Raw genomic sequence first — 24715 nt, forward strand, 5'->3', positions numbered from 1 at the left:
GCCCTCCCCTAAAGTGTGGTGCCCAGAACGAGAGTTTGGCTGCCGTATTCAATGCTTGAGTGAGGTGAAGTTGGCTATTTTCACTGAAAGCTGTAGATTTCTTTGCTTTTGGGACTTGAAAACCCTGCAAGGTTCTGTGCTATAGATTGTGTCGTATAAGCTCTCTCATCTTGCCGATTGTCGGGTTTCAGATGCGAATGTGGCTGACCTGCCGGACAAGTTGGTCAAACCCGTGGCACCCGGAAAGCCTGCGGGAGACCTGGCAAGTCTTCTCTTTGTCGGCGAACGGCCGGTTGCCAAGTGGCAACGCGCAGAGGCAAACATCGACGAGGCGACACTGCCTACAAACGTCGACGAGGCGACACTGCCTTCAACATTGGCAGAGAAGGCGATTACGACCGAAGCGAACTCAGTTGACGACGCAAAAGCGAGCACAGCGTCGCACGTCGGGCGTAGTTCTTTGTTGGCAGTGAATGGTGCCGACCCTGTTGAGAGCGCCACCGACAATTTCAAGCAGCTCGGCGCTGTCGCAGAAGAAAACGGTGCAGTGCAGGACAACTGGCGCGACGCCGTGCGGAGGCGTTCGCCCGCAAAGCGCCCGACGAAATTCGTAACGTTGTCGCCACGACGACCGCGACGTTTGTCGGATGGGGACACTGTCGAAAGGACACGCACCACCGAAGCATGGCGGCGCGACTGGAAGTGAGGAGCGTTGGAGCGAGACGGGTTCACTATACGAACTGGTACACACCAGTGTACCAGTCGCTCACACTTGCTGCTGGCACCAGTGGCCAGCCATCTGACCTTGGACTGGTATGAATGGTTACCAAGGTTGCTATTTCAAAAGGTGATGCTTTAGTTTGTGCTGGTATACCAGTGGCTCAAACTTGCTGCTGGTACCAGTGGCCAGCCATCTAACCTTGGCCTGGTAGGAAGTTACCACTCTTGTTCACTGAGACTGATTACAGTAATTTCATATATTCTTTACTGGTACCAGGTGCTGGCAACCTGTTCATTGCTTCTCTTTATTTCAAACTGGCCCTGATTATCTGCTCCTATATCTGAATATTGATTAGCTTTCTTGTACTGGTATTCCAGTTTGTATCAGTTGCCGACCATCTAACCTTAAACTGGTTGGAATAGTTACCATTAGTGTTTAGCGAGGCTGATCGCAGTGATTTCGTATATGCTCTACTGGTACCAGGTGCTGGCAGCCTGTTTAATGCTTCTCTATGTTTCAATTTGGTCCTGAGGATGTCTGCACCTATATCCCAGTATTGACTAGCTTTGTGGTGGTGTACCAGTTTATACCAATGGCTACCAATTATGTTTCTGGTGCTGCTGATTACCTTTAAGGCTGGTTCTCAAAGTTTATGCTGGATTCATATCAGTCTCTACTGGTACCAGGTGCTGGCAGCTTTTTTAATGCTTTATTTCTATCTGGCCCTGATTATGTGCATACCTATATCTGGCTATTGATTAGCATTGTTCATGCTGGTATATATGTACCAGTTAGTACCGGTTGCTAACACCTGCTGCTGTTACCAGTTGCCAGACATCTAATCTTCAACTGGTAGGAATGATTACCAATATTGCTTACTGGTGCTGATTACCTTTAATGCTGGTTCTCAGTTTATACCGGATTCATACGATCTCTACTGGTACCAGGTGTTGACAACCTTGTCAGTGCTTTTTTTAAATTTTAATCTGGCCCTCACTATGTTTGCAATTAGGTATTCTCAGCACCACTTCACCATACATTTTGACTGGTGCTAGTTTTTGGCATTTGTACTATAACTTTCTGGTACCTACCACCTGTGGGTTAATCAAATATGGCAAGTACCAGTTTGCTTGCTGCTGCTACCATCTACTGGCTGGCTTTAGTAGTAGCTTGGGTTTGTGCCACCAGTAATTAGGTGGCCAATTCACCACTGCACCTTATGCCAGTACCTATTACTTGCTCACTACTGGTACCAGTTATGAAAGATGGTAGCTTGTACTTGGAGTAGTGGTCATTTCAAGTTTCTTTTCTTTTTCTCGTGTTTGTATACTTTGTTGGGCACTGGTATATTTTATTAAGGGAAATCCTGTAGAGTTATTCGAGCTTGCATCAGTTTTCATTTTTGGGCGTAAGATGTTAGTCGCATCCATATCATTTTATGTGTTCTGCTTACTTAGAAATTAAGATTAGCATCAGCAGCGTCCACTGCACAAAACGTCTGGTCATCTTCTGGGTGTCCTTGTAGGAAATGGTAACTGCCTTATAAGTTGTGCGCAAGGACATCTCAGCAATCTTATTTCATCTCCACCATCACAGGTATAATGCTAGTTTTGTACCACTAGTTCTTCTCCATTGCACAAGCACATCTCGGTGATGCAGCATGAATTTGGTTGGATATAATGTGCAGCAGTATGCAACGTGCATTTTTGAAAGCGCACACACTAACAGCTTTAGGGTTAACAAAACTCTAGAGCACATATGACATGCGGGACTCGTGTCTGCAATTTATTTTCTATAAAAGTAAACACATATCTATGTTAATCTATTGAACATGTTTTTGTTCACCTTATTTATGCTAGAGATCATTTGGAAAGTTGTGTCTCTAGGCTAGAATTCAATTTCTCTTTAATTTGGCAACCAAAGCCGACGTTTGTTTTATAGCACTCGCCTGATGTTTTTCTTCTTTTTTTTTGCACTTGCGCAACCAAGTTGGCAAAGACTGACATTTAAAAACGTACAGTCGCTGCTACCAGTGGGGCTCTTTTATTTTTTGTTGCAACGATGGAAATTTTTATGTTGTAAATACTTTCGTCTTTCCTTCGGGAAACGTTCCTATTCTTTCAAATTTTTTAGCTTTGTGTTTGATGGTCTTCGTTCCAAAAATGCATTGATATTTTTGTTTTGTCGTACGCACATTATGGTTTTGAACCTGCGGAGCTGTCGAGGAGAGATGGTTTTTGATGGTCACTACCTGACGGTCACTCATTATTAGTAACCTTCATAGTGCGATATTAAATAAAATGCTGCTGGAAATATTTCAGATTATAGCATGAACAGAGTATTTAATTATGGGCATTTTCTTTAAAAAAGAAAAGGCAGCGCATCATTTGTCGGTCCGAATTCACGTAATGATTGGAATACTCAAAAAAGGGTGTTAAATATGCTTTTACGCCTGCCATGAGAAGGTGATTTCTGTGATGGCAATTCAAGATGGTGTTAAAAAAACACTTTACTCCATTTGCTCTCCTTTCTGCCTAAGAGTGTACATTGTGGAAGCACAGAAGTGGTATGTGCCTTTGTCTTTGTATTTGTCGTGCATTCCGACACGTCGAGAAAATATATTTTTTGTTGCGTGTGTTTTACAGTGCTGGAAGAGTATGCATCAATGTTGTCACTGGGTGAATTAAAGGCTAATTGTATTTTTCAGTGATGCATTGACTGACCTCTTTTGGGGGAATAGGTGAATCTGGGGTCGGAGGCCATATGAAATTTTTTTTCAGACTTGCATGGACATATATTTTTTGGAAAATATCCGGGAACTGCAAATAATTTTGCAGGATTCTTACCTACATTGTTCTTCCACGACATCATTATTTTAAGATATCCCTAGAGGTGTGCGAACAGTGAGATTTCAACTCGAATTGAATCGTGTCCAAAAAGTTTAATGTTGAGTCGAATACGCACACCAAACATTTTATTTGCGATGTTCATGAGATAAAAAAGAAAGCCTCGTAGATAAGAAACACCCTACACGTTTATTTTCCTGCAGGGCATGTGGAAAGAGGAGGAATAGGGGCTGTGTTAATGACCACACTTAAAGGACAAAGTTAAGACGCAGCCAATGTTATTGGAAGAACACGGTTGGGAAACTGCCATAGGAACCTGCTTTGGAGAAATGGCTCCAACTTTTACTTCAGAACAGGACTATGTATGCGACCACAATGCCACCATATTTCTGCCACAGCGGCCACTCTCTTGAGCTATACATATTGCAACGCAGAACAAACTAGAAAGTGAACCTTCACTACCCATCTTATTGGCTCAAAACAAATTATTTACTGCCTACTAGCCAACAAACTAATTAATCTGACTATTTGCCAAGGGCAGCGCTGTATTTGAAACCAGGCTCCAGTGGCTCTGTTCCGGTGAATGAAGAGGTCCGCCTTCCAAGAACTTTGCAACTTGGTTGAAGTCAGGATCCTGGGAAAGTACCGCTGAGCTCCTTGTATGGTCGCCATCTTGGTCCATAAGTGAGCAAGCAGTTTCCCCTTGGCCCCTTCGTTCTTGGCGAGCTGATCCAAGTTTGCGGTGACATGCTGCGATTTCATTATAGTGGCGAGAAATGCTTTTGGAACAACTGTGTTCTTTTCGAAACTGCCAAAACCTGAAAGGACCTAAATGGTGGTTGTCATGGCAGCAGCAACCAATGGACCTTTTCCGAGAAGCGTTCTGTGCACGCGCGAGCACCCGATGCCAAGCGGTGGAAGTCGGAACGAAAAATCGAGGAAATTCGGAATGAGGCTGTAGATCGACGAGTAGAACACGTAATTGCAGCATGTATATAATTGTGTTACACAAAAAAAGAAAGTGGACGGAAAGAAAAACACGACGTTTGGGTGGACGCTACGGAGTTCCCTCTTTAAAGTCACGTCGGGCACGCGACGCAGCTCAGAGAGCGAAGCAACTGGTAGCGTAGCTCCCATTATCGATTGGTAGCGCAGGTAGGTCACTTCCTCAATTTTTAGTTCGTGGAGCCACCGCCAGGTGCCGTCGGTATTTGGAAAAGGTCCATTACCTTGAGAGGCTTTGGTCGTCTGTGTGTTAGTTTGTGTCCTAGCAGGCAGGGAAGGCAATGGCACTACTTTCCCAGGAAAGCTGACAGATGTGCCCGCCAGTCTACTACTCGTGGATTCGGAGCTTGCCGGATGAATTAACGGATATGGCTGAACCTCTAGAAATACCTTATAGCAATTATCATTAGCCTTGTGGCTTATTTTATTGAGTACAAACTTTATATATTTCTATGTGGATAGAAATATATGAAGTATATGATCCATAAATAATTCTATTCGGATGATTAAACATTTTTAAATATCTAAAAAGAAATGCTGCAAAGCGGCGAAAGCACTTTTGGATTGAATAAAGTGGTTAAAAAGTAGAAAAACATTGTCCATAATCTCACACAATTTGCAAAATAAACTGCCGAAACCCGGGATCGAACCAGGGACCTTTAGATCTTCAGTCTAACGCTCTCCCAACTGAGCTATTTCGGCGATACAACTGGCAGAATATAACATTCTAAATATCCTATAGAGCTCATTGCTGCTGTTATTACGTGTATTATCTTAAAATTAGCGAGAGAGAAAAACACAGTTGGCCATGCAAGACTGGAGAAGAAAACTATTTTTAATATCTTCCTTTTGTTTTCACTGACACATCTGCAACTCTACGCTTATGTAGTGATGCAATGACGTCACGAACAACTACCATCCTGCATCAAACTTCAAGTTTTGGTGTATATATTATATAAATACTGTACAAAAAAATTATATAATACCCACCAGTTTTAACTATACCTCAATTTGAGCAATTAATGTGACTAGCCTTAATGTTTTCCAAAATGTAAGCGTCACATGACATATATATCAGCCACCCAAGGTGAGCAGTTTTAAGATCTGCGGTCATAGCGACCGCGGAGCCGAACACACCATTTGTTGACATCCAAAGACTGCATGTGCTCACTCGTCTCATTCGGATAACTCCCATCTGTTACGCGCATCTGAGTGGAGAACTCGCCGCAAATTCGACGCAAAGTAGCCCGAACGTCAAAATGATAGATTTCCAAGCCGTGGTGATGGCCGCCGGCCGGGGTTCGCGTCTCACCGAACTCCTAACGCCGGACTGCCCCAAATACCTCTTGCCAATCGGTAACTTGCCCATGATCTACTACCCGCTGTGCGCGCTCAAAAAGGCCGGTTTCACCGAAGTCATCGTGATAGCACCCAGCTCGGGCAAACAGAAAATCGATGAAACGCTTGCGGAGAAGACCGGGCTCCGGATCGACTACGAGTTCGTCGCCGCCGGCGAGGACGATTTGGGCACGCTGCAGAGCTTGAGACAGCTCATCGGGCTGGGCAAAATCAAGAAAGACCTCTTCGTGGTGAGCTGCGATCTGGTGACCGACTTCGACTTCACCCGAGCCGCCAACCTCCACCGCACCTACGATGCAGCTCTGACCGTCCTGCTAGCGCCCATGTCCGACTCGCTGAAGGAGTCACCCGTGCCCGGGACCCGAGGCAAAGCCAAGTTCGAAAAAGACGTTGTGGGCCTTGAGCCCAAGACGAATCGACTCCTTCTGTTCAACTCGGAGGCGGACTTTGAAGAAGTGGTGAGCGTGCGCCGGAGTTTGCTCCGGAATCACCCCGTGATCGAAGTCCGGTCGGATTTAATCGACGCCCACGCGTATTTCATCAGCAAGTGGCTCGTGCCGTTCCTGTTCAAGAACGAAGGCATGACGACCATCAAAGGAGAGTTGGTGCCTCTGCTGGCTCGGGTTCAGTTTAAGCCGGACCCGCGGAAGAAGACCGTTGATATTCCCGAAACTGACGTTTACAGGCGAGTGTCGTTCCGCCAACCTCTTGTGGGCAAGCGGTAGGCACCGCGCATGCGCAGAAGAGGCGTGACGTCACTTCCGATTATGCGCAGTGCGTTGCTCGGTGGTTCAAAATGACCCACTGTATTCACTGTACTTCATTTACCCTTATGCTGACGAGGGGCTACACTCTCACCAGACGAATCAACTGCCTGCCTTTTGTCACCTGATCACGTGGTGAAAGATTGACGTATGACTGGTCTATTGAACGTGTAGCATCTACCGCCCTGTCAGCTTAAGCGTCAAATGGAGTATGCAGAGCGCAAGTTTGTCTGGTTCTTTTGCAGGGGTTGTGGTGACGTCAGAACACCGAGCTCTGATTGGCCCTGATTGAAGGATAGCGGGTAGACCTCAAAGCAAGCTGCCGTGAGGTCTACCCACTATCCTTCAATCAGAGCTCGGCGTTCTGACGTCACACAACCTCCGCAAAAAAGGCAGACGAACTTGTGCTCCGCATAGCGACAGTGTGTTATTCATTGCTTTCATTTTCCTGTAAATCTAGCAAATTTTGGAATTCTAGGTCTCTTTCTTATTACAGGTTGGTTTTGATCGGTCAGGCTATAAAAAAGGTACTTAAGAGCTCTTACAAACGTTTTAATAACAGACCTGGCTGAAGAAGCGTTGCGTAAAGATTTGTTACGTAAATTTTTTTAGAACGCAGTTCTTAGAAAAAATAGAGTGCAGGCGAGCTGGTGTAAGTTGAACATGATTGTAAACCTGAGACTGGGGTAGGAAGAGAACACAACAGAAGGTAGTAAAAGAGGAGGCAACGTCTCAAACTCAGCTGCAAAGTTTATTTCAAACACGCTTTATATACCCCATCTCCAACACCGTCTCTACAAAAAACAAACAAACAAAAAAAACACACATGACAAGAGGACAATGACACTTCGGTAGACCTTGTCTTATCTCTCTTCACCTTGGCTGTGGGACACTCACACAAAGGGACACATTCTAGCAGAACCACCGCTACCCGGCGAACGCCGGGTAGCGATGGTTCTTAGTTCTTAGTTCTTAGGCTTCCGTTTCCAGGTTGAGCGTCGCTACCAGCGCCAGCGTACCCCCCCGTTGCATTATGGGTCGCTTCCCATATTGACGTCACGTGTGACGTCATGAGGGTAAACATTTCCTGCTAAACTTGGCAGAAAAAGTTTTCCTAAATTTGGCGGGGAATTTTTTTACTAAATTTAGCGAGACGTTCTCATAATGACGTCACACATGAATTTTCACCAACGTTATTAGATTAGCTCAGTTACGGAACCGCTCATAGACGCTGCTTGCACGAGCAGTACCCCCCTCACTCACCACGACTCTCCTTTCATCGCTCGACGCACCGGACGGCTGCTGTAGTAACTGCAGTGTATTCTATGGAATACATACGTTTCGAAGCAGGGCGTCAGATGGCGTTCAAGGTCTGCTCTATAGAACACACAGTTATAAAACGAAAATCTAGATGGTGCTTCAAACGACGGAAAGCAGATTGGAGTGAGTGAGGGGGGCTACACCGTTCCGCGGGAGTTCCACAACTGAGGTAATCTAGTAACGTTGATTTTCACGTCACGTGTGACGTTGCATGTCAATTTTCCCGCTAAATTTAGCGAGGAAATTTGGTGAAAATTTTTCACTAAATGGGAGGGGAGCAGGAGAGGAGGATGGGAGGGTACGAAGGGGCATACCCTCCTCTCCTCACCCTCCCCTCCTCCTCCTCAAGAGCTGCACTCTAATTCGGCATGTTTTGTTTTTTTAGATAATCCTGTGTAACCTTTTTTTTAATTGTCAGGGGCATGCATATTTTGTTGGAAGGTTCGAAGTCCAATGCCAATGACGTAATTTTCTTTCCCAATCAGGTATGTTCCGACGCCAGAATCCGGAGGCATACTGGTTGGAGACGAACACTTCACCGGCGAGATTGGGGACGGCCAAGACCCAATCAGGTGTTATGGATTGGTCGCCGACGGCGCGTTCCTAGTAAGGGCCAATACTGTCGCCGGATTCATGGAAGCCAACCGACAGGTGAGACCGACATTGAGCAAAGTTATAAGCCAAACCATGCCAACTGACCTTTGGGCAAATTACAAAGCACCAAGGAGAATGCTGGGAACGTGGGTACACACACCACACATGTTTGCTTCATTGTTATAAAATATTCTAAGTAAATAATTAAGATAAAGCATTGACAAATGCATTAGAACAATTAGTGCTGCTTGTTATCCAGCCTTCTCGAGCGAATCAGACATTCACAGCGCTTTGCGGTCAAAACACGAAGCCACGAAAGTAGGCTCTGAAGCACGCAACAAAAGTTGTCAATGCCCCATGTTCTCGTTCCAGGCGTACCAGCTCGACAGGGACACGTTCCCGCACATACCTTCAGGGCGCTTCGACAACGTCCTATCCGACAAGGTCGAGTTCGGCGAGAAGGCGTCGGTGCGCCACTGCGTGGTCGGGCAACACTGCCGCGTCGGAGCCCAGGCCAAGGTCCAGGACTCCGTGCTATTAGACGGTGTCGTCGTAGGGGACGGCGCAAGCATCCAGGGATGCGTCCTCTGCGGCTCGCTCGAAGTGGGCGCGGGGTCGACGCTCAAGAACTGCGTCGTCGCCCACAAAAAGAACCTCGCGGAAGGCGCCAAGCACGCCAACGAGGTGCTTGGGACGTTCGTCGAAATTTGAGTTCAAATCGCTAAGACGCGTTCGTTTCACGGAGGTTGCGATCCGTCGGTGGCGAGTTGTACAGACTCCTTCCTTTCCTTGGCAGTAAAAGCGGGTGTGTTGGCTTTTTTCGGCAATGTTTTTACATTCGATTGCGTCGACAGACGAGAGGGCTGCGCACGACGGACATGTGGTATGAAATCCTGGAAAGGCCGTATTTGTGTTCGCCAATGTCGTGGCTGAAACGCAGTCTACGAGGACTCGATCGCCCGTAAAAAAATGTTTGCGGCTTGACATTCGTTTTTGTTTTGTGCAAAATCTTCTAGTCGAGAATTTGATTTGAGGTCTGCTCTCATTCTCTTCACCATTGTCGCGTGCGGTAATGACGCGGTGCACAAAATGTTTTGAAATTCTTGGCCATCTAAAGCACACATTCAGTTGAAACAGTACAAACCTACGGAACACAATTCTTACGGCCACTGAAGTGCCAGAGAGGCATTAATTTAAAAACTCCCATACATTTTCTCGATATTTTGGGTTACGGCAGTTTCCCGTGAAGGGAGTGTCTCTAGATTACGAGGTCTCGCTTTTTTTTTTTTTCGATGCCTCGCATAGTTTTGTAGATATCCTACCTCAGAGCATTGTTTCGGGGGTCTATGGTGAAACCGAAACTATTGGCTCAAGCATGATGGCAACCCTTCTGATCAGCTGCATGGCCATCGTGCGACACAAAGTTTGTATTGCTGTACCGCAAAAGGTACGACTGGCCTAGTCGCAAGAGCAGTTCCGATCAGTCAGGTAAGATGCTATGGCTGTTTTAGTGCTTTGCTTCGCAGATATGAAACATCTGTAGCAAATAATAATACACATTCATAAAGTTGCCGGCCGAAAAGCGAATTTCCATGATGAATGCAGGCTCAGACCGAGCTCCCACTTATCTCCTGAGGAGAACTATGCAATCTTGGTGGTGCGCAATGCAAGTTACAGAAGCGTTGTGGAAGCCTATCGTAAGCTCGTGCTGAGCAGGAATGGACTAAACTATAACGGTAACATAATATACGGAGCAAAAGTGGCAAGCAAAGCAGACGACAGTGCAGGTTTTCACTCATTATGCATGCAACCTTGCACTGCTATCCCTATATTTGGCAATTCAGAAGGAAACAATGCACATGCATAGCCTTGATGGCCAATTATGAAGACGATCCCGAGTATGATGTGCACCATGTGCAACATGCATGCAAACTGGATACTTCGCACAACTTGGAATGCATCAAAGAGAGGTATTTATTGTGTTCCATTTTGTATTTACATATGTTTGTATCGTACAGTAAAGAATTTTCTTCTCAGTTTTTCTGTAGCTTGAGGAAGCCAGCTGTGTTGGAGAAGTACTTCGCACCGCTGTCGCCTGCTCTGGTCTCGGCGGCATGTGGATTGACGATCTCCAACCCCTGTAAAAAAAGACGAGGTGTTTCGGACGCAAATCCCCAGGAACTTATGGGTACACGACATGCTTTTATGACTTTGAAGTTCTTGCACACGTCCCACACAACTCGTAAATGAAAGCCACGGCAGAAATAATGGAATTAAGAACATTACAGCACATACATCTGAACGAAATGGGGCCAAACTGGGCTCCTTGCTTTTTACAGCAGCATAAAGGCTAACTTTTAGGAGAGCTCATTCTGTCAAAGGGATCGGTGCAAACGGCCGTATACACACCTGTAGGGGTGTGAAAGCGACACTGGATGCTGTTCCGGACACCTGCCTTCGCACTGTCGTGCTGCCACCATAAACCTGCTGTCTTTGGAGGTTTTTCTGTAAAAGCAAAAGAAAACATGTTTTTCATTCTATTCCGTGCCCCAGGGCATTGCTAGGTTTCGTTGGATCACGACTCACATAGTGGTGTTGTGCAAATATTTTTATCATCTAATAGTAGTTTAGTGTATGTTATTTGATAGATGAATTGTAATGGCCATTCTTTCTTAGGTGTTAACAGAGTTGTGGTCGCATGTCTGCTTACTGCTCAACAAAATCAAAATTGCTGCTTACTTTGGAAAAAATGAAAACCGTATTAATATTAAAATTACCATGCTTGGCTTTGGATACATGCTGCAATCTTGTATGTTTCGGACCAAACTTTGGTTTTACAGAACTTTGGCAACATATCCGAGTTATCTGGGAGCCTAAAGGTCCAGGTGTCAAAATAAGACGAAATTTCAGGTAAATACATAAACAGTAAAAAAAAAGAGATGGGACAAAAAACGTTGCCACCTTGCGGCCACATTTCTTGCGTTGAAACTATTCAACAGTCAATTCGAAAGCATTCGTCTAAAATCACTAGTATTTGCATCGAACCCGTTATCCACTATTTGCACAGGCCTAGGAAATGGGTGCTGGCACAGCAAAAACATTTGTCAGCTAAGGTTGGCCACTAGGATAGATGACCGCAAATCGGGTGTTCATTATTAAGACCACGGTGTTCTCGCACCCGCGCAAACGACGGCAGGCACTGCAATCGCTCACCTGCAGAGTCTTGGAGATGCGGACTTTGGTCTTCTCATCCACCTGCGCGGCACGAATGCGACCTGTTCCCGCTTTGCCGATGTGTCCCGAGCTAAACCCAAGGTCATCCTGGTAAGCATCCTCTTCAATCTGCACCGAGATAAAAAAAGAAATTGTAAGGCAAATTGATAGGCAATTGTGTTGCATATGTGAAGCATTCTAGCATCACAAATGTCTGACGACACTCCCAAGTTTCCAGACGCCAGATGCCTGCGTTCACGGCGCTCTTCTTCAGACAGTTTAACGCGTACCACATGTACACTCAATACTTAGTTGTTCCCAGAATGAAGCGATACTACTGCTAATCGGGCCAATAAGCCTGGCGATCTTCCAGAACCTTCCGTATGCTCTCAAGCTCCTCACCCTCAGTGCGAACAGGTAGTCGAGCCCCTCGCCTACCCCACTGGTCACGTGACGTCCCTCTTAACCATTCAGCGCCAAGCACCTCACTCCTCCTCTGCTGCCCTTCAACCAATCGGTGTCAAGCCTCGCAGCCATGCTTTTATCCAAGCTTCACGAAATGCCGAAAGCCTAGCCGGAGAATGTTTCACGTTAATAAAAAAAAACGGTTTGTGATCTTGGGAAGTCGACACTGTTACAAGCCGAGCCATTTTGACATTGGTGCTTTATAAATGGCGATAATGATAATAAAGAACCAGTTTTTTTCGGCATACAGGGAGGACCATATGGCCCTGGTGCACTTGGGACATGAAAATGCTATGAAGTGTGCAGTATGCATATAATACGATCAAAGAGGGTGCATGACACATCAGAAAACAATATGCGTAGCTGTACGACAAAAATTAACCACTGAAAGAACAAACTCGCATGTACATGGACATAAGAATGTGACATTGTAAGATCATCTAGCAGACATTTAAAAAGTCTGACAAGTACAGCACACTGCTAAAAATCAGGGAATTTATTGTGAACCTCAAAGCAACACGACGAAGTCCTTACATCTACGAAAAAGCAGCGACCATGCCCTTTAGCAGGCCGAAACAATTGCACATTTTCGGGTTGGTGACACAAACAAGACAAACAAAACGCATACGAAAGGACGGCCATTTAAGCGACTGAAAACCAAGCTCACCTCTCCGAAGGTCATGCGGTTGGCTTGCTTGCGCAGTTCGGTGACGGCAAACCGCTCTTTCATTCGCCGTACCCTGAAACGGCAGTTGGCAACATTGTTTACCGTTCTGTTTCAGAAGGTGCAATGCTGCAAGTACTATTCGTTTGACAAAGACAGCGGGTGTCCTCCAGATAAGCTGTCCTTTGACAGCTTTAACAATTACTTGGTCTGCCATGAGAGCTGCAAAATGGCAGTCTGCTACAACTTGAGTGGAATCAAGCATGTTGGTATCACCAAGTGTTTCAGTGTATCTAGGTGTAATAAAAATACTGCAGTTATATAAAAGCCGTTGTAGCTCGACAGAGCCTTTCTGGTTTATAAAAGCTCCTTGCAGTCTGCTAAGACCTATGAAGAGACTGCAAAAACCTTTAAAGTCTGCAGAAATCCACTGCAGTCCCACAAGAACACGTGTGGTCTACTAAAACCTGTTAGATATCGGTCTGTTCTAAGTGCTAGTGCCTTTTCCGCCTGCTAAAACCAGAACCTAGATGAGACCGCTGGTTTTTGTGCTATGCCATTAATTTACATGGTGCTTTAAACATGGCAACTTCCCAAACCCGAGGCAGTACTCGATACAAGGGATCTCTCATGTACTCGGGCATAGACTTTCTGTGGCAATTCGGAAAAAAGGAAAGAGTGGGACTGGATTGGATTCTCAGTCTTTCTCTTTTGTATGTCAAGTGATTACAGGAAGAAATGAATTCTGGATCTGGCCAGAGGAGTGGGAATGAACTGGATGGGATCCTCAAACTTTTTACATTGTATCGGGTGACCACAGAAATTAATGGATCCTAGACGTAACCGGGGGTAGACAAACTGGACAAACTGCGGCTCTTTGCGGGTTCAAGTGTGGCTAGTGGCTTCCTGGTAACCATACCCCCTCTCCCCTGCAGGATCTCTAGAAAGAGACTTAAAATAAACGACAGCTGGCATTTCGGCAGCTTTGTGCCATGGCACGTGCGTCAGTTCGACCAGATAAGGGGCATCGGGTCAACGACCGCCTGACGAAGCATGCACTTCTGCTTCGCAGTTCGGGAAATGTTCTGCCTCTGATTCTTTGCCACAGTCAAAGAGAATTATTGACCCTAGATAAGAAAATAAAAGAACATAATAATGAGCAATCGCTCTGCAAACTCCTTGGTAACAGTCAACTGAAATAAAGACTGCCATACCCTGAAGCTCTTCACTTAAAATTATTACTTCCGTGTGGCCACCCCTTATCTAGTCGGTTGCCTAGCCAACAGCCCGCTGTACCTCCACCATCAGTATGGTACGGCCTTAGTCGGTTTACAATATCAAGCCCCGACAATCTTCTTTCGCAGGGCACGACAAGGTTCAATGGCACCGGCCTTATGGTGCCTGGAACGAATCGCCAACTAGTCTGTTTACCACGCCCTAAAAAGTGGCCCCCCAATTCCCACACGATGACGTCGTAGAAGTGTCACGTCCTCGCCGCCTGCAACCCTAGCCGTGTCACAGCAGTGGTGGTGGAAGTGGCAGATGCCTGTTGTGCTGCAGGTCGCCCTCCAACTTAACAGTCTACTCAAGCTTCGGCAACAAGGAGTTGGGTCGCCAGAACAGCGGCAACGCTCGCACTCTCGCGCTTTCTTACAGAACTTCTATGCCCAACCCCAAGGATCACGACGTCCAACAGGCAAACGCTCTGGCTTTTGCGACGTCGTCTGCTGCCAGTTCAGGACCGCTTTCGACGTACGAGCAGAACGGCGTGCCAAACGTGCTGCTCTGAGACAAGTTCCAGGCACCAAAAAGAGCAAAGTGTGGTGCCCCCCCACCTTTCGCCAAACAAGTGGTGCTAGAGTCACTGAAGGTTCCCAGAGTACTGGAACTCCCAGGCTCAACAACGCCAAGATAATAGCTCACTTTTCTTTTTTTTTTTTTTTTTTTCTTGCTGTGGTCATTATGAGCGTTAAGAAAGCATGTTTTTGCGTAAAAACAAATGGAAAAAGCTTTTTTTGTAGGAAATTTTATCGGAGATTAGCACAGAATCGTAGGAGCGTGATGTTTTCGTAAAATTTTAGTTTACAAGGCATTGCAGCGCAAAAAATATTATTTTTATACAACCGTGTCTCACAGAGGATCTCAGGTGGTGCGTCCTAACATCGGTGATAATTTGTGAAGCGTCCGCTTGGGAGACGGGGTTTGGCATCTCTGAAACCTCTTCCAATGTTCATGTTTCAGCGCCGAAAAGGCCGATCAAAGCTCCGTGGTCACAGCGGCCGCTACCGATATGACATTCTGGAAACATTCAGTGACTCTAGGTGGCGCAAGCCACCACCCCATTCGAAGGGTTCGGTTGCCGCCCCACCCGTCCGTCACACCTGCGTCCGCCACGCTTCTTGCGGTTCTGGTCGATGGGCTGGGGCAGGGGCTTGACCTGCTTGGCCGGGGGCGGCTCCTGCAGCTTGTCCAGCTTGCGCTCCACCTCCTCTCTCAGGGACCGCCCCACCGTCCCATCCTGAGACTCGTGGAAGCTGTCCACCCGCGCTGCCAGCACACACTTGGCCGCCAGGAGGCGGGCTCCCTTGCGACGCAGGTCCTGCCAGAGAACGCCCCCCGTAAACGCTCCTAGAGAGACCGCTTAACGGTACTTTCGCCGTAGACCGTGGTGCAAGATACTCGTTAGGTGAGGACACACAGCACGGCAAGCCTTACGACATGATCAGCCAGATAAAGCCCTACTAGTGTGCGCCCCAGTAGCCCGTGCAGACGGCATCTCCGCCGACCAGACGGCAAAACTAAGAAGAAAAAAGTGTTGTTATGGCACTTGGGCGTGCGCACTTTCTGCTCGAAACGTCTGCTCTGATCTTGACGGACGCTGGCTGGAATGCCGTGCCGGCGATCTCTCCGCTTCAATGCATTCGTAAAACCGTGCTTGCCGCCGTCGAGGCACAAAACTAGGGTCAATGACGAAGCAGCGTCTAAACAACACGCATGGCACAAGTAAGTTCTACATGATACGGTACACCAAGAAAATGACAATAAAAACAAGCGTGTCTCTTGTGGAAAAGAATAAGAAATCGGGCCAGCGACAGGCTGCCATTAGCCGCACGTCGGGGAGCCATCTGGTGGCACCGTCTGCAGCCAAAGTGAGGACACAACTTTGTCTGGCAGTTGCGATGCGCGTGCGGTGTCCACACCTATTTGTTTTATACTGTGCCGTGGGCTAACAAGTGCTCGGAATAGTAAACACTTTGCATTCATTGAGTACCCTTAAGTACCAAACTCAACGAGAACACACGGAGAGGGCGCTTCAACAACTAGACCCTGGACCATTGACTGTGGCAAAAGTCCCGGGCCTGAGGAAGAATCAGCGGCATTACCGTACCGTCTTTAATGTGCTTCAAAAATATGTCGAAGACACTGGTCTTTAAGATCAACTTAGGGTGCATGTTGTTATGTGCTTGTGCATGCGTGATTTCACTCTTATTCTAATTGTCTATATTCCCTGCACTCTTTCCCGTGGAGCAGCCAGTCGGAGAATGAAATCTGGCTTACCTCTCCAGGCTTCAATAAAATTATTTATCTATCTATCTATCTTGCAGTCATGAGGCATAGAACATGAACCAATTTTTATGGTTGCATGCACTAGTTTTCACAAAAACGCCTATTTACAATACTCGTATTTCATTTTTCCTCTTTACATGCCATTGTATTCTCTCATCCATGCAGATTTTTATGCCACAGTTAAGAACTAACCACGACCTATGAGCACCAGTAAGAACAAAGGACGTACTGCGGGCGTGTTCTGCACAATGTCCGTGTAGTAGACGAAACCAGTGTGAGGCATGACAGCTGTCGAGGAGAATCCGGAGAGGGTTCGCTTCTGGGAACCAAGCACCAGAACATTGCAGGCGGGCATCTTGGAGAGGTTGGTCAGGCCGCCCGCCACACCTGCAACATGGAAGAGCGATTGTACAGGTAAAACAACCTAGTTTCAACGCCAAAGGGCATTTTTAAGACGCAGTCGTTATTGTTACACGAGGTCGGACGAAATGGCTTGGCATCGACAAAGAAGAGCGTCGCTTCAACATTGCTATGATTGTCACGAAGTGGGGACGATGTTGATTTTGATGGGCTAACTTGTAGGTTCATAAGCTCGGTTCCGAGGAACTGAGGAGTCCCCCAGAGTACTCTTGTGGGTTCCTCGTGCTACCAAATTTCCCCAACTGTCCCTTTTCCCGAACCTAAACGTTTTTTCCGGTTTAAGTTCTCTTTTAGTGGGCCTACACCACCCACAGTTGCGGAATTCGAGCCAAACTCAGCTTTGCATGTGAATTACTCTACACAAGGTCTGTCAACTTTTACGCTGCTTTACTGAATCAATTTCATGATTGGGAGTGGTCCCCTGGCTGTCATTCGAGGCAAATAGGGGTTCTTTAAGAATAAAATTTTTGAGGAGACCTGCTTGACCATTTAATGTTTAACCATTGCGATGTAGTTGTAATGAAACACAGTACAATCATATGAGCAACAGCAGCGACGCAGGGCAAAACCACGATGAAACATGGGCTCACCAAAAGCTTAGAAGTTGTTGAGTGATTGAACGCGTCGGAGAAAATCATGCGCCAAACGATCCCATGTTTGAATGGCCCTTGCCAAATTCTCCGAGGCTAAAAAAAATACTTCGCCGCATTTTTTTTTAAATTTGGCAAAGGCTCAGACAATCTGGCCCATCACCACAAAGTTACTGCCAACAGTCCAAATTAACGGTCAACTTTGCACACATACCCATGAGCTTGGCGGCAACGGACGCTCCTACAATGGCAGAGAGGTTGGGCGCAATGAAGGACATGCGTGACTCGACGTATGAGTAGATCTCCAGCTTGAAGTCGTTCAGGTCCAGTGCCTGGATGCAAGATATTGGGTTGATGTTGGCATTACGCCGGCACAAAGTTCAACTGAGCATGTCTAAACGACGGTAGGCATGCCGTTTCAAGGCCATGCACTCCAGCTAATGGGCAGCTTTCAGCAAAGCGGAATTAGTGACGAGTTTAACATAGTTAACAGGCAGACATCATCACTATGTTGATACAACATAGGGATGTCTGAACGACACAGAACACATTCGAAGATAGCCTCCGGGAAGACACCGGCATTGCATTGGCACGTTAAGCTGTCTGACTGACATACGACATATCTAAAGGTAGAACCCAAGCCGATATCGGCGTTACTACGATGGCACAATGTTGCTTTACTTGAACGACATACATGTCACTTCAGGGCTCTGCTCTCTAGTCCTTGAAAAGAGTGCAATCTAGGAGGATTTCAGGAAGCATGCACAGCAGCGGTAACGTGAGTTTGTGTGTCAAGGAACAAGCTTTATGCATCTTGACTAGACATGCAGAAGTATACTCGTTAGCCAGATATGTCGTGTAGGCGGGTACATGCATTCCGGCAACAACCGGACTAGTGTAGCTACGTATTTGACTGACGAGTGGGGATACTAAATTTAAGGCAGTCTGGTAGGCATTCTAAGGATGATGTTGGCATTGCAGCGGCATAGAGAAGCAGCTCATACATTTTTCCAGATATGGCACACCCGAGTTTCAAAGCATGAAACACATAAAAAAGGTATCTCAAAATAGTAGATAAAAAATACTGACCATGTCACACGCTTCAAAGATGGTTGCCAACTCCTCTGGAGAGAGTAGCTGTCTGCAAGAAGAAAAATGAGGGGGGACTTGTCACGGCAGTGTCAGCCTACTACAATTTTCACAGACTGTGTTTAGAGCTAGGGTTTCAGAACAAAATGTGCGCAACAAAAATTAAACAGAACTGTAGCCTGTAATTCGCCCGCTAAACTTAGCCGGGAAATTGAATCGCCGTATAATCATACACCCATCTATGTTTTCCGCTAAATTTAGCGCGGAAATTGAACTGGTCTAATCATACAGCAATTTCGTTTTTTCCGCTAAATTTAGTGTGTATGTGCTGCCACGGACATCTGCTGGAGTCAAAAGAGAAGAATACTCAAATGGAAATAATAGATGAAAACGCAACAAGCCTAAAAAGAATTCCACTTCACAGTTTTTATCAGAATTCAAGCACCCTCAATGTTTTTGTTTTTTTCATTTAGATTTTGTTATTTTACACCGAAGGAAAAGCTGCGTATGAAGCCAGCAACTACGGGCACCCTCACCCCTGGGTCGTCGAAGCCGTGACGCTGACAACCATGATGGTGGCTGGCGTGAGGAACTGTTGGAGCATCTCGTTGTTCTTTGCCTTCTCCAGACTGTTGCCCAGTTCCTAATGTCATTAACGGGCAAAATCAGCAGTGATTAAGAAGAAAAGAAGTGAGAGAGAAAAGGCGGCATCTGAGAATCCCAGTTTTCAGCACTGGAGAGTTCTATCCACAAAGATGTTTTAACAAGGACAGCTCCGGCGGTTCTCGTGAACTACTAAAACTGAACACTTTTTCGAAACACCCAGGTTTTTGCTCTTTCCGAGATGCCACCTGTTACCGCTAAATTCAAGATAGCTTTTGAGAAAATGCAAACAAAGCTGAGCCAAAACCGAAATTCAAATTTTCCCGCGCATCATCACACGTGCAACACGTGTGATGATGCGTGTTACACGGGTAACTTCGGTCATCATCACACGTGTAACTTCCAAGTCCAGCAGGCGGTCTAAAAAAACAGTATTTCAGACTTTTTTTTGTTTGTTTTGCTGCCATAGGTTTAACGAGCACTCATTTCATACCATCAAACTTCTTGCGACTCGTCTGGAACAAGCTGTAATGGCCCCCGACTGCCCCATACCGCGACATCCGACGTCACGTCTTCAGCGTTGCCTGAAGAGTTTCTTAGACCAAATTTAAAACTTCAATAACTTTGCAAAAGAATAAATTATTGAGACTCGCAATTTCGGTTACTAGTTCAGTAGCATCTATAATGTGTTAAACAAATTATGAGACAAGTCAGAGACTACGATTTCGCTAGAGGTTAAAAGTTAAAAGGTGGCTAAAAGGTGGCTTTAAAATACCTTGACCGTCGACATGTAGTCAAGCGCTCCGGGCACGAGCGACTCCAACTCGGGGAAGCGTTTGGAATAGTTGTCCCTCGTAAACTTGTGAATGATGTCTGCGGGAAAAAACGGCAATTGACCAATCGGTCGGTCAACTAATATCTGTCAATACGGTGAGGAGTGACCTTGAACAAATTGATGTGAAATAAAGCATCCAGAGATAGAAGGTGCCGAAACGGCCAGTCAGTTCTAGAGCTGGCAGAGAACTCACTGATCTCGTTGTCGATCTCGACGGCCAGGTTGTTCGCCTCGACAATCAGTTGATACTCTGGATCGGCTTCGACTGGCCCAATCACTGCAAAGAGAAAAGGGTCCCACTAACACACCGGCCACTTATCTTGTGGGTTATAAACGGATTAAAGAAACTTTTTGGGTGAGGCGTTGCAATTGAGTCCTGTAGACTAATTATGACCTACCTTCTTCTTTGCGTCCATGTTCCTTCTTCTCTTTTATAGCGTTCATCACATGAGCCAACTGCAAAAAAAAAGAATAATAATAAGAATATTTTAGAGAAAGCACTTTAGCTCATGGCAAGTTTACACTAGGGCAGATTTAGAATAACCAAAAATTGGGATGGTTGCATCTGTTCAAACTATGCATGCGCAACCCTGAAAAGGCCGATTCAGAACAAGTGACGAGTGTGCGTTTATGTGTGCACTAGTCACTCAGCCATGCCATGGCACAGGTGCAGAAGCTTTGACAGCATCACCCCAGGAACCTATCCATGGGTACAGTTAGGTGGTATTCACTGGTCACCACGGCTGTAGTTTACTGTTTTTCTTTTCCTTTAATTGGACATTAGTCAACTCTTCACACAAAAGCATTGGCTAGGTGGTGCAAGCCGCCACCTGATTAAGAGGGTTCAGCCACATTCATCCATCCATCCAGCTGAGCGCGGGCAGACGGTGAGCCTCCACAATGTACATTCCACAATGTCATAACTGCTGTTCTTGGCAGATAATAAGAGCTTATTCTGAGCATGAGCTATGAACTAGCCCAACTGACCAGTTGCAAAGAATTATGGGAACACCCTGTATGCTTCCCTCTGAGAGAGGGTAGGGCAGCTGCACTCCTGCCCACACCCCCATGCCTACGCTGCCTCCATCTGCTACAGCCGGTTCTATATAGCCAGCTCCCAGAACTCATATCGGTGTCATGGATGGCACTGGACGTTTGGCAACAGGCTTTGCAACAAGTGCAGCCATGCAAACAGTTAACAGCTTCACTTCGAAAGTGATTTTCTCGGGATTCAGGAGCTTCATCTAAACTCGGGAGAATTAGAGGACGTCAACAATTGCTTCACAAGAGACTTTTGAATGAAGCATTGAACATGCTTCATGCATAACAGCCTGTCAAGAGCACAGCTTAGGAAATGGGCTGAGAAGTAAGACAAGTGGTTTCAAAGACGGTGCAGTTGACTCTTTGCATGACTGCACGTGTTTATAAATGCGCACAACAGTACCCAAAAATTGTGTGCACCTTCAGCTATTACTTTCCCCAGTAGTTGCTATCAAATATCTGATGAACCTGCTGTGGCCAATTGGAATCTCGGGCCGCCTCCGCTGAGGCCAATCAGTCTGTAGTGACCAATCAAAATCTTTAGCGGACAATCGGGATCCATAGCGGGTGCACAGGAGCCAACCACGGTTACCTCTTCTGAGTCGCGAAGTTTGGCGATGGCTCTGACGGACTTGGACTTGGTGTCGACCTCCAACGGCATGACATCTTCCACTTCTTGGATGTGGGCGTCCTGTTGATAAAGCTGATCTTCTTCGAAATCTCCGGCATCTTCGAGATCGGCCAAGAGCTCCTCGGCCAGAGACATGCTGACGTTTTAAATAACCCTGTGACAAGAAAATTTACGCGAGAACCTGCCGCATTCAGGCTCTCACAAAACTAGCTGATAGAACACGTCCACGGTGGTCGTTTCGAAATCTGTACGCCCTTAGTACTTCAATAAAAAGGACTTCAACACGGAGCGTTCTTCGTACGTTGGACGAAGTGGGGCTTTCTTGGCGAAAGCGTCATGCACCTAACGCACGCACTGCACGCAACCAATCGGATGTAAGTATGAATAGACAAACGCACGAAGTTAGATGCGAATGGAGGGGTAAGACCTGTGGGTGGGATAACGAGGCTGGCAGCGCCTAGAGTCACTAAATAAAGCTACGCTTTGGAGTACTGCAGCGTTGCGTTTCGCGGCGGCGCGAAGGCAGCCAAGCAACGTTGGGCAGCAAGAGCGCGAGATTTCAATGCTGACCCCAGTGGCTGACCCCGTAAGTGATGACGTCACAACAGGGCGTCTGGGTCCAAACAAACCGTTGCTAGGGGCGTTGGTATGGACTAATGCATGGAAACTCCACATGAGGCTAGATTTTTGCTTATAAGTAAGTAAATAATTTTTAGTAAGCAACCTAACTTCTTGATATCTAATTATGAAGATGTTCTTGTCATCTCAGCGTCGTATTGCAACGATGAAAGCCATTTCTGAAGTATTCCACTCCGCTTTGCTTCGGTAGCAGACGACACGATAGATTTGCTGCATTCAAGTGCATCGCCAAGGCCGCAGAGGCCTTCGCAATGTGCGTTTTTTTTCTGTGAAGAACCCAGCTTTGTTCAGAGGGGCGAAAATTCCGTAAAATCAACCCGCGTCATGCAGATCATTTACGACGACGACCTGAAGTGCATTACCGGCGTAGTGCAGGCCAGCATGAGAAACAAATCGTACACCGTCAAGGTAATTCGTTTGTTATTATTAATATTGAGGTTCTCAGGTTATTAAAATATTGCATGTCTATCGCAATTGCGCTTTTTTTTACATTAAATTTAGTGGATGTGCTCTCTCGGTGAAGATCTCCATCGATGTAGGTAGATGGTAAAGAAAGAGGAACATTTAATATCTGTTTGTCTTAAATGTTCATCTTTCCTTATCGCAAATCTTCATCGAACCCGCGATGAGAGTACAATCTATAATAAACTCACCTTATGTTTTTCATTCAGTTTTTTCGCGTTTTGGGGTTTTGCGGAAACCTAAAGAAACTGCAAGAATCTTTCTCCACGCGATGGTTACAACCAGGTACGAAGCAACCTCCCATAGCGCGAGTCCGCAAACAAAATTTGGGATCTCTACCGATCACCTGAAGTGCTTTTCCCACGGGTGCATTACGATCTTTTAGCAGACGATCATCTCGATCGACGCCCGGACTTTCGATAAACCATATTTTGCATAGCACCCCATTATGAATTCTTATAAAAGTCTGAAACTCATTCTTTTTCAACCAAATGCAATATCAGAATATCGTCTTTATTCACCTGATTCAGACGCCGGCGCCGGCTTGGTCGGCGGGCGTGTGGCAGACGGCATTCTTGCATTCGTCGTCTGCTGAAGGCATCTTGAGGACCGGAAGGTGCAGTCGTAAATATTTCAGAAACAAGCGATTACCGGCACACTTCTGTCGAAACATATATGACATTCAAGCTTTCTATATCTGTGATTTTTAGAAGTTTAAATCCTATTCCCGATTTTTGAACGGTCGGGTTTTCGTAGCAAAACCTAGCCACATGTATTTGTCCATAACAACGACCCTAGCAACGGTTTGTTTGGACCCATGACGTCACACTTACGGAGTCAGCCTGAGTCAGCCGAACTTTTGCCGATCGAAAGTTCGGCGCCAAATCTTGGGATTCGGCGAAGCCGAACTTTTGCCGCACTTTTCTAAAGATTCGTCAAAAATACATGGTTACCAGACTTAACGTTGATATTTCGTTTTTTCTGGCGAAAAAAGGTTTTTGGTTCTTTTTTCCTAACTTTTCCTAACTAACCTAACCCCCACTGATTTTAAAGGATGGCCTGAGACCCCCCTCCACAGCCCAGTGAAATATAAATATATCTTTCAGTAAATAGCTTTGTTTTCAGGGATGTAACATTTAATTCAGGATTATCAATTTGAGGGTTGCAGGTGCAGAGTAGGTAGAGTCAGCAGCGGGGTTTATTTTATGTGCATTTAGTACATCCCCCCCCCCCCCCCAACCTTCTTGTAGGGACCCCCCCCAGCTTGCGGGAGACTTTAAGACTTTTTGACTGGTTTTTAATTTGCACTGAACCTGAGCGTACTGAACGTAGTAACTTAACCCAACTTTTCTTTTCTCAAATTTCGCTTTATTTTAAAAGTTATAGGCAAATTAGAACTACAAAAACAAGCAAAAAATAACCTCCTTCATGACGTCGTAGGTCCTGCCTTGAGTGGCCTTGAACTAGAGGAGGCATAGAGATCATATACTAAATCTAGAGGAAAAGGTCCGCCATTTTCCCATACATTCTGGCTGCCGCAAGCGGCGGACCATGCAGGCAGACCCTCTGGGTCCCAAACACGGTTACATCATCAGAGCAGTTTCGTGAACTTCAACAATCCACGAACTTACCGGTGGAAAAATACTCGCGTTCCTTTCGAAGGTTTCTTTTTGCATAGCGCGCAGATGTACGGCCTCGCGTTAACGCTAAACTAAACCATATACCCGGCTTCGCTGGTGGGGCGCGGCTGGGCGTGGTTGAGGAATACGAAACTGCGCAACCACCAGATTTCCGAGATTTCCACAGAAGGGAAGTTAATGCAGCGTAATGACTTTATTGCTTTTTATAAGCGTTAGAATAGCTCAGAATTTAGTTTACAACGTTAAA

General features: G+C 46.1%; 3 protein-coding genes and 1 non-coding gene across 4 annotated transcripts in view; 2 read left to right on the top strand and 2 right to left on the bottom strand.

Moving 5' to 3' along the window:
• The window catches only part of LOC8040576 (serine/threonine-protein kinase/endoribonuclease IRE1), a 38819-nt gene extending 35392 nt beyond the window's left edge, over window positions 1-3427 (top strand). The window contains exon 23 of the mRNA XM_029972190.4: window positions 192-3427. Coding sequence (XP_029828050.2) covers window positions 192-706 — 515 coding nt within the window. The 3' untranslated portion in view covers window positions 707-3427. The remainder of the gene's footprint in view (window positions 1-191) is intronic.
• A 1774-nt stretch (window positions 3428-5201) lies between these two features.
• On the bottom strand, window positions 5202-5274 carry Trnaf-gaa. The gene has a single exon. It is a non-coding gene; the product is annotated as a tRNA-Phe (tRNA).
• Window positions 5275-5677: 403 nt separating this feature from the next.
• LOC8040579 (translation initiation factor eIF-2B subunit gamma) lies at window positions 5678-9428 on the top strand. The gene is made up of 3 exons (XM_029972193.4): window positions 5678-6616; window positions 8501-8666; window positions 8982-9428. The coding sequence occupies exons 1-3, from the start codon at window positions 5832-5834 to the stop codon at window positions 9318-9320; spliced, it is 1290 nt and encodes a 429-aa protein (XP_029828053.2). The 5' UTR covers window positions 5678-5831; the 3' UTR covers window positions 9321-9428.
• Window positions 9429-10565: 1137 nt separating this feature from the next.
• Window positions 10566-22294, bottom strand: LOC8040581 (U4/U6 small nuclear ribonucleoprotein Prp31). The gene is made up of 13 exons (XM_029972191.4): window positions 21689-22294; window positions 20454-20511; window positions 20249-20332; window positions 19996-20093; window positions 19154-19260; window positions 18618-18669; window positions 17743-17860; window positions 16748-16905; window positions 15333-15550; window positions 12955-13027; window positions 11823-11951; window positions 11019-11114; window positions 10566-10747 (listed from the first exon to the last, which is right to left on the bottom strand). The coding sequence occupies exons 1-13, from the start codon at window positions 21860-21862 to the stop codon at window positions 10643-10645; spliced, it is 1470 nt and encodes a 489-aa protein (XP_029828051.1). The 5' UTR covers window positions 21863-22294; the 3' UTR covers window positions 10566-10642.
• Window positions 22295-24715: the final 2421 nt, after the last annotated feature.

This window comes from Ixodes scapularis, unplaced genomic scaffold (assembly GCF_016920785.2).
Source record: "Ixodes scapularis isolate PalLabHiFi unplaced genomic scaffold, ASM1692078v2 PGA_scaffold6__148_contigs__length_123643588, whole genome shotgun sequence".
Classification (NCBI taxonomy): Eukaryota; Metazoa; Arthropoda; class Arachnida; order Ixodida; family Ixodidae; genus Ixodes; species Ixodes scapularis.